This window comes from Xiphias gladius, chromosome 3 (genome assembly GCF_016859285.1).
Source record: "Xiphias gladius isolate SHS-SW01 ecotype Sanya breed wild chromosome 3, ASM1685928v1, whole genome shotgun sequence".
Classification (NCBI taxonomy): Eukaryota; Metazoa; Chordata; class Actinopteri; order Istiophoriformes; family Xiphiidae; genus Xiphias; species Xiphias gladius.
In genome coordinates this window covers 18,784,081-18,800,054 of record NC_053402.1, presented here as the reverse complement: position 1 = coordinate 18,800,054, position 15,974 = coordinate 18,784,081, and the positions used below count along the sequence as shown (strand labels likewise).

Below are 15,974 nucleotides of genomic sequence, written 5' to 3'. Positions count from 1 at the left end.
GTTTAGCTAGGTGTACCTAATAAACTGGCAACTGAGCATATTTGTAGCTGAGATTATACACCAGCGACAAGATGGCAACAAAGATCTGCTGAGAAATGTGATGGAATCGACAGTCATTTTGTGATTGTCATATACTTTCTCTTGGATTTATGCTTGGGTCTAGTCTCACTATGTGAGTGATTTAATTCTCTTAATATAATAAAACATGTTTCATTTTCTTGGTATCTTAATCTGATGAATCTGCCGGAAACACTGACATGTTTCAGTCAAAACAGACTTTTGCCAGGCAGCTCTTATTAATAAGAGCGTTCCCTTTCAATGTAGGCAACGTTACTGGTAGCTAGGGGTGTTAACTCTGTTGATATACATGTGGTATTTAGCGCTTCTAAAAGTCTATTCAATGCAACTAGGGCACCATCTAGTGTTTCTTGTTCAACACTGACCTCTGCAGGGACTGCTCGCCTGTCTGACCCAGATGAGGTTTATGTAAATGTGGCAAGACCTCCTCATTCGTGTGACTGAGTGTTTAGATCAATGAATTTTATTAACCCGCCTACATATTATGGAAAGAGACACGTGAACTCAAGATTTTATTTGCTGAAAACAGAGTAAGTCTTTAAAAAATACAGAGTTGCTACTGTTTTGACAGATCACTATCCCTTGCCATCCCGGCCCATGTTAGCCGGGGTAATTTAGAAACAACCTTGATAAAATACACAGTGTCCGTCTTCCATTTAACTTGTCATTTTGCTTTTTTTTTTTTTTTTTTTTTTTTTTTTAAACAGCAGGCCCAAACCTCTAGAATGTTAATCAGTTAATCTACAGCAGTTTTATTTACAAAATTACACAAAAGCAAAACACGGCCCTTCCTTTGAAGAGCATTTTGGAAAATAATTTAAAAACAGAAAAATACAGTTATTGCAGTATACTACAATCTTATTGTTACATGATGCAAAAGCACCATCTGGATGTACAGATTTCAGTGCAATTCATTCAGGTGTACCCTCACCACAGGGAACATGAGCTTTGCCTCAGAGCATTAGGGATATTAAAACCCCCACATCACATTTCCACTCGCTTAGACAGGGAGTTCCTAAGTGACAATGTCATACCGATTGGGACACCATAGCTGTAATTTCAAATGGTCATCATTGGTGGGATTCTTCACATTACACACTGATATATGTACACGTTACTGCATTACAAATTATTTTTAGACCAAGGATCCAATAGAAAGCAAGTAGTCAATATGAGAACAGAGAGCACGCATAAGTAATTATGAAATAATACATCTCTGTAGTTTACAATACAGAGTCCAAACTCTTCATCTCTAGAACAAAACCACTTCCTCCTCCCCTGACATGATTCTGCTTATAGCTTCAGCCACTGCGTCTCTCTTTGGCTGCCAAAATGAGCAAAAACTGACAACATTTTTATGTGAAAACAACACCAACAACAACAACAAAAAAAACTCCAGTGGTTTCTCTGATTTGTCATCAAAACAAATGGGTTCTGTTAATATTCCCCCTACATCGAATATAAACCAATGTCTTGAGGAAGTCTCCTTAAATCGACACCCTGTCTTAAAAATTCAGGGCAAACCATGAAAAAAATCTCACATGAGCCATAAGAAAATGTTAGTGTCAATTTTAAAGCCAACACAGGCAGCACCACTTTGTGGCCACAACTTGCTGCCACTGTGTAGGCCAGTAAAATGGTGGTTTATTGACAAGCTTCCTGTCTCACAGACTGCATGTTGTCACAAAGACTTCATCTAAAACCCAAAACCGAAACAGTTCAGGTTAAGTCTTTCCCCCAGAGCTGTGAATAAACTCCTTCACTGGCATCATTACTCAAGAGCCATGGTTAGGTGGGTGCTGGAGGTCCTGCCCTGAAAAGATTGGGTGTAGGAGTGGGTGGAGCTGGAGAGCTGCTGCTGCTGCAGCCTGTGAGGGCCGAGGTGTGAAAAGTGTTGGGTAGAGGGCAGTATGTGGGACGTGGTGGAGAGCTAAAGGGGTGTGGTGAAGTGCAGAAGCTGGGATAATATGTATAGGCTGACCAGAGAGGAAGGCTGTTGGGTGCGCAGGAATCAGCCCAGCATGTCCCAGTGAGTGTCCCAGAGAATGACCAAGGGAATGGCCCAAAGGAGACAGGGAGATGGGGGTAAGGTGGTGCTGGGGAATGTGGTGTACTTGGGCCAACTGGGCATGTGCAGGGTGTGGGTGGTGGGGATGCGCTGGATGGATGCCCATGGCTGCAGCAGTGGCAGCATGGTGCTGCAGGATGGCGTGTTGTACTGTGGTGATTGACGTGCCGGAGGCCACAGACACAGTTGGCTGCTGAATGTGGATCTGCTGCAGAGCTGGTGGAGGGGGAGCTGGGGCCAAGTTGGCGGCTGCTGCTGCGGCAGCTGCTGCAGCGGCAGCAGAAGGAAATGTCTTGACCTGCTTCGCCAAAAGCTGCTGCTGAATGTGCTGCTGTGCAGCCTGTTGCAGCTTGCTGTATTTCTCCATCTCCTCTGGTGTGAACGTAATAGGCTGACTCTCCAAAGGAGCCAGCCCATCCTCCTCTGCCTCCATGCCATCCTCCTCCAGATTGGGTGGTGGATAAGCAGGGTAGGCATGCATTGGAGGCTGCTGCTGCTGCATTTCTGGCATGAGGGTGTCCATCATGGGGTTCTGGGAAGGGTCCTGTCCCGCATCTCCTTGATACTGAGGCTGCATCATCATGGAAGGCTCCTGTTCAAACAACTGCCGGGGTTCTTGGTGCACTTGGGTTTCTGTAGTGGGGTGCTGTGTCTCCTCTTGTACCACTGTGCTCTGTGGGGCCTCCTCAACCTTCTGAACAGGTGGAGCTGGAGGTGGTGGTGGAGGAGGAAACTCCCTTATAGGCTCTACCAGGATAACCTCTCCCTCAGCCTCAGAGCCCTTCCCTGGTCCTGATTTATCTCCCTCATCAGGTCTGGTTAGGGGAATCACTGGTTTCTTCCCTGCCTGCAGCTTCCCAAAAAGTGGTAGCATGGCTTTATTTCCCAGGGTGGGGGGTAGTTTGGGACCAAAGTAGCCCTGTGGTGGGTCTTTAATCTTAATGCCAGATTTTGTTCCTGTGGCAGAATCATCAGTACTTTTTTTAGACTGGACCTTCTGCAGAAGCTGGCGTGCAGTAAGGGTGTTTTTCTGTTCCCCTGCATCTCGGGACCCTGGCCTCAGAGCCTGTGAGCTGGATGAATGGGTGTTGCGGTTAAGGCCTCGTGATGAAGATGACCGCGGAGACTGGGAGCGGTAGATGCGAGAGCGGTTGAAATCTCTGCGATGTGCATCGCTGTCCCCTCGACCCCTGGGGCCTCGTCGGTGAGGGGAGCCTTTGGCTGAACTGGAAGAGCGGCTGGCAGAGCTGTGGCTTCGGCTGTAGCTGCGCCGCCAGGATCTTGCACTGGTGCTGCGGCTCCAGCTACTGGAGCTTCTCGAGCTGCTTCGATGGTGCCGCCGGTGCCTTTTTCTGCGGCTGTAGCTGCGGGACCGTGAGCGGGAGTCATCTGAGGAGGAAGAGGAGTACTGATGTCTCCTTGATCGTCTACGTCCTCTGCTACCCCTCCGCTCATACTCCGAGTCTGATGAACGTTTGGAGCGCCGCCGTCTGCGACCCTCTGTGCTGTAGTCACTGTAGCTGTCCGAGTAGCTGCGGCTACGGTGGCTGTAGGCACTGCTGCCTGCTGAGGAGCGCTCAGAGCTACTGGAGTAAGAGTGACTACGGGAGGTTTGGCCACGATGGCGCCGACGGCTGCTGCCCCGTCTTTCCCCTCGTCTTGATGAACGACTGCAGGACCGCCCTGATTCCTCACTATGGTGGCGGCGTTGTTCCCGCGGACTTGACCTGTGATGACGTGAGCGTTGAGTGGTAGAGCCCCCTTCTTCTTCACTCTCACTGCTGGGGGGTCTACCAGGACCGGGACTCTTTTGGGCCGAGGTGGAGCAGGAGGCACTTTGAGGTGCACTGGAGTCCGTCTTTTGTCGCTTGGTGCCACTGTGCTCCTCTGAGGAGTTGGCCTTGTCAGTGCCTTTTCTGGCTCCTCCTTCCTCTGCTCCAGACTTGCATGGCACTTCCTTAGTAGCACGTTTTCTCTTCCCCAGTTCTACCCCTGTATTTCCCGAAGCTCCTCCCCCTCCAGTTGTCAGTTGAACAGAGGAGGAAACAGATTTATCTTCTGACTTTGGTTTTGCTTTCTCCTTTTCATCACCTGTTGCCTCATCTTGATCTGGAGCTTTGTTTTTGCTCTTCCTCCGTTTGTGTTTTTTCTTCTTTTTGGGCTTGTCTTGCGTTACCTCAGTCTCTCCTTCTGCATCTTCTGCTGCTCCTTTTTCTTTTCCTTTGCGTTTTGAGTGCTTTGAAGACTTCTTATGCTTCTTCTTTTTCTTTTTTTTCTTGGCACTACTGCTGCCAGTTGCAGGCCTTTGCTCATCAACTTCTGACTGCCCGGGCTCTCCCTTCATCATTGGCTTATCTTTGTCAGTACTGGTCCCAGGTTTAGTATTTGAATCTACTTCAGCTGTTGAGGCTGCTGCCTCTTGTCCCTTGTCATCAGATTCTTCACAAGGCTTAGGGGACTTTGCTGCTTTCCCACCACGCACTCCTTTGTTGCGGGACAGCTTGAAGTCAAAGTAGAGGGGATTACAGCTGTAAGACAGGGAAGGCTCAGCTTTTGTAAATTCGAGGAGCTCAGAGGGCCACTGCAGGGTAGTGCTCTCATCTTTGCTAAGAACAGGGAAGAAGGGACCATTGGGGATTTTAGGGCCCGAATTGGTATCCAGAGTACCCTGTGTGTTCTCTGCTTTTTGTGTAGGTGAAGTGGGTACCATTGAAGCTGTGTCTGCTACGCATGAAGAGACATCCTCCGTCTTCACTTTAGGTGTCAGAGGAGTTGCCTCTGGGTCGGGGGTTGAAGTCGCATTACCTTGTTCTTTTTCAGTCTTACACTCTGTAACGCTGGGCTCTGTCTGTTCAGGACTATCTTCAACCTTTTTCTCCTCCTGCCCTTCTTCCTCATCTTCCTCTTCTTTGCTCTGACACTGATCAGTGGCCTTCATGAACAACAAAAATTGGAAGTGAGGCTTTACCCGGCAGTGAGCTGGAGGTACATAGTGATAGTACTGAGGCTCCTGTCCAGAATATCCTTCCTCCTTTTTCATCATCATCTTCAGTTTGTTGAGTGTGGAGGCTAGAGAGCCTCCATCATCGGGCTGCTGCACCTCTTCCATCCCTGCCACACTAACGCCCTCTCCTCCTTCACCTCCTCCTGATACTCTCTTGGGGCTGTCTGTGCCACAGCCAGATATCTCCTCTTGTCCGCTGGCCTTTTCCCCCTCCTGGCTCTCCTCTTCCTCCATAGCCTCCTCACCATGATCAGCAAACACTGCAGCTGCAGTCTCCAGCTTTACTGGAGCTTTCTTGGCAAAAGAGAAGGACACACTGACTTTGGATGCACCACTTGGGGTTGGGGAGGAGGAGCTGTTCTTTCCCAGAGAGAAGCTGATGGCTGGGCCAGGCTTTGGGGACGCTTGTCCAGTTGTCCAATCTGTCAGTGATCCTTCCAGGGCACCATCTGTCAAAGAAGGGTTCTCGGGCGTCATGTTGTCACCATCTTCGGCCTTCTCTCCGTCCACAGCCACTGTGGTAGTTTTGAACATGGGCCCACTTCCTGGAGTACTGAAACAAAAAAGCATGATACCAATGTAATGTGGGAACAATGTTTCCAACTAAAGAGATTATTGATTAATTTCAGCGACAGTTTAAGAGGATAATCGAATGCTTGTTGTGTTTGTTTATCATCAGCCTGACAGGAACCCCATATTCTTTAGTATCAGAATTCAGTTTCACCTGCTGTGAGTTTGAGTTAATGAAATAATATTAAATCTATATTTTTTGTTTTTAGTGTGTGGTCTTTGTTTGGCCTAACAGGTTGAACACTGATCATTTAGAGTTCAACAGACTTTGTGCCATTGATAGAATGTTTTTTTAAATGTTGAATCCAGCCAGCAGAGGGCACTCCAGTAGTAAAATCTTACCGGTCCTGGAGTTTCCTCTGCTCAGCCAGCTCATGCAATCTGCGCAGCATCTTTTCTTGCTTCTTTCCATCTTTCCGGGAACGCGATGAAACATTACGAGCAAACTCTCTCTGCTTCAGCTCTTTAAGCCTCTGCATTACACAAAAGTGAGACAATGACAAGACAGGGAAAAACAAAGCTCATCAGGATCTCATCATTTCTCGTGTTTCAAAGCAAAACAGATATCCATTTAGAGTACAAAAACTGACAGTAAGCAGTACCTGCTTGTGAGCGTGGTCATAAGAGTTAATGTGGTTGTCAAACTCCTGGTGTTTGGTGTACTGTTTGTCACACAGCTCACAGTAGAAATTGGCTCTCAGGTCTTCCAGAGCCTTTGCAATAGCTTTCTCCTTTTCCATCTGGTCCTATAATTGGCCGAAAATTGGGTGGTGAATGAGTGAATGAATCTTAAATTGTGTTCAGAAAGTAGAAGAAAAAATACCCAATTACAGTAACTACAGTACTTGTCACCTTACACTTTTAGATGGGTTTACACAGTAACCAAGTACAGAATGAACACAAATCATTAGCATGACGAAAGGCTGAAAGCCCTCACCTTGTATTTTTGCCGCAGTTCCTCTGTATCCTCTTTCTCCACTTCGAGCACTCTTCTCTTCTCTGTGGCATCCTCTGCATAGTCCAGCTAAAAGGACAAACACAGCAGTTACAACACAGCAAACGAAACACTCCTAACTCAACGGCAGCAGTCCTAATTCATCTTATACTGTATGTATTTCACCACTATGTGAAAAAACTATTATGCTGTGTTGTCAGTTTTTCCTAAACTGTAATGCATCTGGGCCACACAGGCTATGGAGATACCAGTTCACCTTGCTTGTGTTTTTCCGACGTGTTTCTGATGCTGACAGATCACTGATAGTTAAGACAGGAAGGATTGCAGGAACATGTAGACATAGAAGCACAAATCCTCCTTATGACCAATGATATTCAACAAAAAATGTGAAGGCCGCATGTGATTGAACGCAAGAGCTGAAATTCCAGAAACTTCAGAGGCATTTTGCAGGCACCAGATTTGAAGCATATGCATCTTTACTTTATCTTTTATCATACTGTATTTTCTGTTTCGAGGCCTGTTCATTTCAAATGGGGTTTTGAAGTCAAGGCTCTGCGTATGGCAATCAAGATCTTTAACCAACACCTTGACAAACCCATTTTGCATACACTATGCTTTGTGGACTGGATCATGGTCAAGCTGAAGTGGTCAACAGAAAAGCATTAGCACAGAATAGTCAGTGCTGTCGACTTCTATTCAGTGGAGCTAAGGAACTTAACCCATATGATTTTTCTCCACTGACTGATTTGCATTTGACACCAATCATTCATTCAGGTAGTATTCACCTAGCGTCCAGCACACTCAAGAGTTGTCTGTCGAATGCCAGTTGGTGAAGGGTGATTGATAACTTCAGACAATGTTTTCACAGCTCCACAGTCCGTTGCTCCTGAGCCTTACATGACTCCAGCCCAAACTTGGCACTAGGCACTGTGACTACTGCTCTTAGGCCCATATGTGGTTTCTGAAGGATTCTTCCATAGGCTGTCTAGAAGTCAGTAGTGAGTGATGCAACCAAGCACATGCTTTTTTTTTTACTTGGCTATGAGTGTCAGCATTTGGTTATTTTGTCCTGTGTCCTTCTGTTGCTAGTTGCCCAGGACTCTGTGGCTGAACTGCTGTTGCTCCTAGTTGTTTCTACTTAACAGTAACAGCCGTCACACTTAAGCGGGAGAACTTTGACAAATGAACCTGTAGTAGTTCCCAGTACCATGCTGAAAGCCAATGAGCTACAACTAATAGTTGTGAGATGTCATGACTTTGCTCTTTATTTTATATACTTCTCAGTAAAGTGGTTGTTGGGAGTGAAATGAGGTTAGGGATTACAGTGGTGAGAGCTTAACCAAGAACAACAGAGTAGATATCTAGTCAAATGTTGATTAAATAAAATAAACATCAAGCATCTTACCTCCATCTCCATCCGTCCCATCCCCATGACATCATATTTGAGGATAATGGGCACAGGGTCGGTGCGTCCTGAGGGAAAAGAGACAGAGAAAGGACTAGGTGAGTTTTTGAGACTGGGACGGAGGGCCAGCTCGGAGACAGCCTGCTTTTAGAGCATTGGGTGCTGGGGTTAGAGAATTTTGCCTTGAAGTGCAAAGAGACCAGAAAGCTACAGTGAACCAAACACCAGCCATTCTCACAGCTTACTGCAGCCACCAAGTACAGACCAATTTATCCTTCCTGTTACAGTTGAACTGGCTGCTGATTTGCATTTTGAATGAGTCAAATTAGCTGCACTTATTGTTTTTCTGGTGGATTAAATGAAGTCAAGGGCATCAGGGTTGTTCAGCTATATGTCTTACTAGAAAAATATTAAGTTCACTAGAAATGAGATTGTCAGCTTTGAGCTGATCTGCTTCCATATTTTTTCAGTGTAGTTGTGCCACCCACTACCCCTCCTCCATCCATTCATTGCTGCAGTCCTGTTAAACCAGAATGCCAAGTTTATCAAGGACCCTATAGCTTGAGGGACTGCATGTGATGGTGGCGTCTGTGTTTGAAGGGAGTTGCAACAGGCCTGCACAGCTGGTGCCACTGCTCACTGAGCACCACTGCGACATCGTCCATGAGGGGAACGAAGCCTCCCAACATTATCTAAGGCCTATTGTATCATCTCTTTCTGAACTGTCTGCAGGCTGGCTGACCCTTGCAAGCCCCTTTCACTGTCCTGAGGTCCAAATCTGTTCCCTTATCCCAGGCCCCTTTCCTCATCAAGACTGGAGCTGAAAGATTATTTTCCTTTGTCTATTTAAACCATGTTATGTAAGCTGTGAAAAGAGCTAGATCAGAAGGAAATTAACTGTAGAAAAATAAACAAACCAAAGACAACCAAAAAAACAGAATGAAACATTAAAGATATAAAATGTATAAAAATCAAAACTACTTTGGAGATTGACACAGAATTGCTTAATCCACTCATAATCAGCCAAACAAAGCAGAGAAAGACAGAGTAAAATTAAAAAAGGACAAGCACTGAACTACAGCAGAGTGACGTCACAGGCCAGGTATCGCCATGGTGACAGTGCAAGGGATGGGGATACTTACCTGATAAAACATGGGTATGGGTAGGAGGAGAAGGAAGGGGAGGACAGACAGACAGATAGACAGGGGAATCTCAAAACAAAACGCATAAAAAGAATTTGGACTAGTCTGCTGCTCCTGTTGCCAGCCAGATACAATAATCCATCTTACTGATAGTGATTATCAATTCAGTTTGGTTTCAGTTTTTTTCCTCCCACATATTCAAGTAGTTTGTTTTTTTTCTCCCATGAATCAATTTTCTATGTATACCATTGGGCATATGGAATAGCTACAAGCACTGGGCTTGGAAATGTACAAGGCTTAGTTATTGTGATACCTGCTCCAAGTAAGGCAGCTGGTTTAAATTTCTTACCAATTTGATTAAATTAAGGGTTTTCTCAAAGAAGGCTAATAATATCCATTTGCCATTGTCCTGTCAAAGTAATATTCTGAGCCAAAAAACAGCCCACAGACAACGTTCACGATGTATTAAATATTAATGCATTTGAAGGCTTTTAGCTTTCCTTAAACTATGAATTTATTACTTTAAATTGGGCTACTTCCTGGCACATTCTTACCCTTCTGGACAGAGAAGGGTAAGAATATTATTTGAGGTAAATATCTGTGTCGTTCCTGTGCTTTCCTTGAATAATTTAGTCATCACAGCCCAATGACATAGTAATTCTGAAATCATAGACGCATGGGCATTGTAACATATAGTGGCCTGCCTGGACTCTCAGTCCCACTGCAGTGTCTGTCAGCTGGGAGGCCTATAACTGAAAAACTAACTCTGAATTTACAATTGTTGAGGCCTTATTCTACAAAGGAAGATAGAGGAGAGGACTGATTGTGTGATATCCAGATCATAAGACTATCTACTGATATACGTGTGTGTTCATGCTGTTTGCCCAACAGCCATAGAGAAGTGAAACCAAAAACAGGGTTTGGTCTGTTTGTCAGCCACTGCAGTGGTTTGTCTGAATGGAGTCACAAGCCAGGCCCAGAATTAAAGTTTAGAACAATTATAGTCATCCCAAACTATCACCAATCTTTATACACAGTGACAATACTTCCACATTACCCATTCCAGTGGAAAAGAAAGGGACCAGACAAAAACAATGTGCATCTAAATCACAGGGTGTGAATCACAAGGTTTAAAAAAAAACTGAAAACAAACAAAATGACAATGTTCTAAGAGTAATACATATGCATGATAATATACAAGCAGCAGAATGAGGACTAATACAGAAAGAATTGAAAGCCTATGTAGCATTGGTGCTCTGATGAGAGGAAAACAAAAAATGGGAGAAATTAAAACAAAAAAAACAAAAAACAAAAAACAATTCAATTGGGGGATAAAATAACATTTACCACTAAGTTTACCATCAGCACAACATGGGCAGGATCAAATCGCTGTAAAAAAGAAACACCAATTGGTTAAGCAGGAAGATTGAGGCACATAGAGAAGGGAGGGTGGGGTTGGGAGTGTGGTTGTGGGGTTCAGGGGGGTTCATTACCAGAGGGGCTTCAGTGTGCCACCCCCCCACCCCCCTCATCCCTTCACTCAGGGCTAGGTGCTTACAGGGATTTACTCTCACCACTCTCTCCCAACCACTGGTCCCAGTCCCCAGGCCCCTAACCTGGCATCATCTTGCTTTCTCTCAACCACAGACAGAGATGACCCAGGGTAAAGTACACCTAAAGTACTTTGGAGGATTTGTACTGGGTGAGGGAATGATTAAAATAAAATTAAAAAAAACAAAAACAGTCTGATGGTATATCAACTCTGACAGTAAAGGAAGAAAGGAAGCGCATCATCTAACAAGAATCATGAAGCAAAAGTAACATCGTACTTTTGCAGTGTGTTACAGGGAAACATTTGTTCCTTTTTTAACTTGTGGTCAAATATATAGTCTTAGATGATAGATGCCTCTAGGGACGACCACCATTTTCCCCCTTTGAGCTTTTTGCCTCGCAGACGCTTGTCAGCCCAGTTAGCAAATCTCCCCGAGATTCTTTCATTTCCTCGCTAGCCTACAGCCAGGAAGCTTGTTTTGGGATGTGCTTAACCCCGGAACAAGTGAACACATGACACACATAAAATGTACCTGAGGAAAGAGCCAGCAAGGCTTTAAGCAGTGCTTAGAGCAAGTTCTGCATTGCTATGGAACGGCAATTTTTTTTTTTTTTTTTTAAATCCAAAAGTACACTTAAAAATGTGAACCGTGCACCCATCTGGAGTGTTACATTTCACTCTATCATCTGAAAGTAGTAGTTCAGTGTGTTACCTCCAACACTGTTTAAAGCCCCAGGTGAGTGTGACAGTTTGAGGCAGGAGAGCACCTCTGGGACAAACATGCTGTGCGGGAAGGGCAAAGAAACGGGGAGGATGGGAGCGTGTAACCATGGGGACAGAGAAATACGGGGTGTAGAAGGGTGGTGAGTTCTTTCCCTGTAAGTTGACTCTATGGCCCGGTAGTTAACAGAGACATACAAACGCATGTGCACGTGCGTACACACACACACACACACACACACACACACACACACACACACACACACACACACACACACCTCAGTCCCACATAATGACCACACGCATACACACAAGTTTCACAGGTTTGGAGGTAGAAACAGGCAAACAAGCGGAGGGGGAAAAATGTGACTACTCTGCAAGCCATTCAAAGTCTGAGCCGTGGTTACAGCCAATCAGTTACCCGACAGCAGCCACGGAAACTCAAAGAGGAAAAAAAAAAGAAAAAGAAAAAGAAAAAAAAATCTAAAATGAGTGGAGATGATGATTCTAAGGGATGTGATGGAATCATAGCTTCCTAAATCTACCTCGATTTCAAATGGATTTTTGTTCTTTGTTCAAATCGAAGCACTTTACTCTTGAGCAGATTCAAATAAAGGTTTAGTGATTATGAAGCAAAGAGGAGGAAGCTGACAGAGGCCATTAGCCTACGGTACACTGTAAAAGGGGTGTTACATTGAGGTCAACTGCAGAGTGGGAGAAAGAAAACACACCCACACACACACATACTGACATACAGAGGGGATCCAACAAACCTTACCTAAAAAGGGGCAAAAAGGACAAAAGAAGAATAAGAACAAAGTCAATACAGTTTAAAACTTAAAAAGGGGACACAATGCTTTCACTTCAAAATTCAACAACCTTCTCTTCTGGCAAGGAGGACAGGAAAGGAGAATAAGATTATAATGATTATCCAGCAGACTTGAGATGCAAGGGTGCAACTGTGTTTTGAGCCTACTCCTAAGTGCATTAGCAAATTTGAACACAGCAGTGTGGGCTCCAACACTGGGCCACTAATTCCTACACAACTGGACACACTTTGCCGCAGTTTCATCTGCCCACAAAGCAGGATGCTTATATAACCACACATCAGTGGTGCCAGCGGCAAAAACAAGAGCACAGTCAGCTCCTCCAACTTGTACTCTCAGCCACACAAAGCACACATCCTTATCACATCAAATAGATTGCTATTCAGCTGTTCAAGACCAGATAGAAATAAACAACGATGGACACCGAATGCTAAACTCAGAAATTTCTGCTGTGTTGTTAGCCTCCATACATTTGTCAGCCTGCCCAGAATGAAGCAGCTTCCTGGTCTACTCTGGTCGCTGGCCATTGTCAGGCTGAGAATACCTATGAGACGACACTGGGAAGCAAGGCCATATATGTACATGAACGAGAGGTGCTAGGGCAGCAACGACACAGCTTTACAAACAGTCATCAGATCTGTCTCTCTGGAAGCTCACCATTACACACAATCGACATTTTGATGTATAAATCTGGAGAGCAGCTATGAGTAAAGGTACCAGTGGTTTGATGCAATACCTGCCTGTAAGACCACACTGTGGCAAATAAATCCGACACTACTTATATGGGAAAATACAGTCAAGCACACAACTCAGGAGTTCTCCTATAGGCATAGTTTTCAGTTTCTATCGTCAGACAACTGTGAAAATCTGAAAATCTCATTCCCAGAAGAATGAACACACCAAAGGCATTGACTTGACGGAGGTAATTTCCATAATCTAACTACGCAGCCAACAAATCCAGTTAAGGAGCACAAGTCTGAACATAGATATCTCTGTATCTTTTAATTTACGGAATGAATTTAATGACTCATATACTTTGCTAGTTCTGCAGAGGCTCTTGTATGTTAAAGTGTAAGGCTGTAACTTGTCCAAAGTTTGGGTGTGTGCTGGAAACTCAGTTTTGTCATCACAGTTTCTCATTAAAATGCTGATATTGAGCACAGATGTTACTGCTGGGTTTACAGGGAGAGCAATGCACTTGAGGAAGAGCTGCAATTGAGAAATAAAAAGACACTAGGGTCAGAAATTAGTGCATGAGAGTTATATAAATGAAACAGGTAGGTATGCAGTTAAAATGGGATGGACCAAGAGGCCGAAAAAGGTCATGGTGAAGGAGGTAGACAAGACTAAATGTTAGAAATTATGTGGAAAAACAAGCTCTTAGCAGACTGAAAGGACTCATTAGCTTTCCAGTGATTACATCACTCATCGACAATGCTATACATCATCTTCTTTGGAGAGAGTACTGGCAAGGGTGAGGCTATAAGGGAGAGTTAAGAAAGCAAGAAAGATAGAGAGAATGAGGATATTGATGGGGAGAGGAAAGCGGGTGAAGAGACAGGAAGAGGCTCAGTGGAAACATGCCAGGCCTCTGCACCACCGCCTCTGAGCCAATGAGCCCATGAGCACAGCAGGGTTGAGCTAATGAGATGCTGACGTTAGCCAAGGCCAAACCACACACTCAGCTCTGTTCAGCCTGCTCCCTCTTCCAGAGAGTCAGTATTGACTAGACCATTCAATTACAGTTGTCTCCAGAAAGTAAAGCACTTTAAAGCAGCTTTCGAGCTGAAAGCCTTCGACATTGTACGGAAGTCATTAAATGTGCAGAGTATATGGAGCATTTTCAATTGTACATCTTTCACTACACTCAAAGGCAAGACAACAGTCCTCAATCTTAAACTTAGAGAGGACACTACTAGTGCCAACATGATGTTATTCAGATTTTCTAGACAGTGGATGTCACACAGACTATAGATAATCTTGTAGTGAAAACTGATCTGATGAGATTCAACGGGGTTCCAGCCCTGCGTTAAAACAGCACATGGGGCTGAGGTGGTGGGGCATGTTGTTTAAGGTACCAGTGAAATAATGAAATATGATCCAAAAAGTCCAGTTGGAGTAAGAGATAAATGCATTTAAAGACCTAACAAATGCTAAAATGCTGTACAACAGGTTTTAATACTCTCAGACAGGATTTTTACAACTGTGAAAAGCTACAAAACTATTTTATCTTCCTTTGAATGATCAGGAGGTGAACAGTATAAATAAAGCATTCGTGTTATAAAGTCTATACTATCAGGAATGTGCAGTTAATTGTATTTAATTGGCCAGTGCAGCACCAGATGACATTACATTGCATTGCAGCAAACGTTCAGCCTGGTTTAAATTTTTTTGCCAGACGCCCCTATGTTGTTTGGCAAGCGCCCCGTGTTGACACCCGCCACTGAGCTGAGCTCAAGTTCGTCTCAATATGGCCTTAGACTGGCACTGCAAGTCTAGTAACACCTTAGGACACGATCTGAACAGTCTCTTAAAACCAGACCCTCTAGTTTATCTTTGATCTTGGGTCCAATTTCATGCCACAAGCACCAGGTCTGCAACTGCAAATATAACTGGCCCAGACCCAAGAACAGGCTCGTATTTTGCCTTTTAATTCAAGTGCTTTAAATTCCTGCAAAGACGCAGCCATGTTGGTGTTTTCAGTCAAGCATGTGCTCTTCATTATGTGCATCACTGCCCCAAAAGAAAATAAACACCCATGTTTCAACTTGTATCTCCTGTACCCAAGACATATCAATCCAACCATTGAAGTTGATCAGAGCTGACGTTTGTTTTTAACCGGGCGGTTTAGAGCAAGATCTGGAGAAGGTAAGAGACTAAATTACTCTAAAGATAAACAAACTAGCACATCAGAAAATTTTAAGTGCAGAACCACTGTTTCTCAAAACTGGCTAAAACAACTGGATATGAACAACACTGTAGCCGATTATACTACTTTGGAAGGGAAAAATCCCATTTTAATCAGAATTGTTATAAACTAAATGTATCACACGAAGACAAATAAACACTTCACTTCCGTCTCCAAACCCCCCGGGATCCCTACTCTCAGACTTATTCCTTTTACAAGGCTTCCAGAACATTTTCCTTCCTCTTCAAGTTCGAGGGAACAGCAGCACAAGAGCAAGAGGAACAACTGGGATTACATTTGTTTAAATAATAATCCATTTTACCCAGTAACAGATACAAAGGATGAGATAAGAGAAAGGATGTGAAGAAAAAAGAAAAGTTGCTAGTAAAAAACCCTGGAAATATGAGAGAAAAGAAAATGGCATAAGGTACTGGCCCAGTACCACCAGCATACATTGAACACAGGTGTACAGGAGAGTGAGTCCTTACCCTGCATGGTTTTGCCAAGGCCTTGTCCCAACTTCCAGCCATGTTTCTGTAGCAGCCGGTGCCCGATGTTATCCTAGCAGACAGAACAGAGGAGAAAAAAACCAAAAATATTCCAATAATAAGAGGAGCTTTTCCCCGTGGGCACGGGTCAAAAAACAAACAAACAAAATAAAATAAAACACTCAGATCACGCTATCATCATCAGCACAACCACCACCACCATCACCATCATCATTATCGTCATCCACATCACCTAC

General features: G+C 44.3%; 1 protein-coding gene across 4 annotated transcripts in view; it reads right to left on the bottom strand.

Moving 5' to 3' along the window:
- Positions 1–821: 821 nt before the first annotated feature.
- Positions 822–15,974, bottom strand: part of gpatch8 (G patch domain containing 8) — a 28,848-nt gene continuing 13,695 nt past the window's right edge. For 3 of the 4 annotated variants that reach the window (XM_040124217.1, XM_040124218.1, XM_040124219.1), the window contains 6 exons: positions 15,718–15,790; positions 8,081–8,148; positions 6,658–6,744; positions 6,323–6,466; positions 6,063–6,193; positions 822–5,703 (listed from right to left, as the gene is read on the bottom strand). In XM_040124217.1, the coding sequence (XP_039980151.1) occupies positions 1,854–5,703; positions 6,063–6,193; positions 6,323–6,466; positions 6,658–6,744; positions 8,081–8,148; positions 15,718–15,790 (4,353 nt within the window). In that variant the 3' untranslated portion in view covers positions 822–1,853. Of the gene's footprint in view, positions 5,704–6,062; positions 6,194–6,322; positions 6,467–6,657; positions 6,745–8,080; positions 8,149–10,569; positions 10,612–15,717; positions 15,791–15,974 lie in introns of all 4 variants that reach the window. The other variant, XM_040124220.1, reaches the window with a different exon arrangement.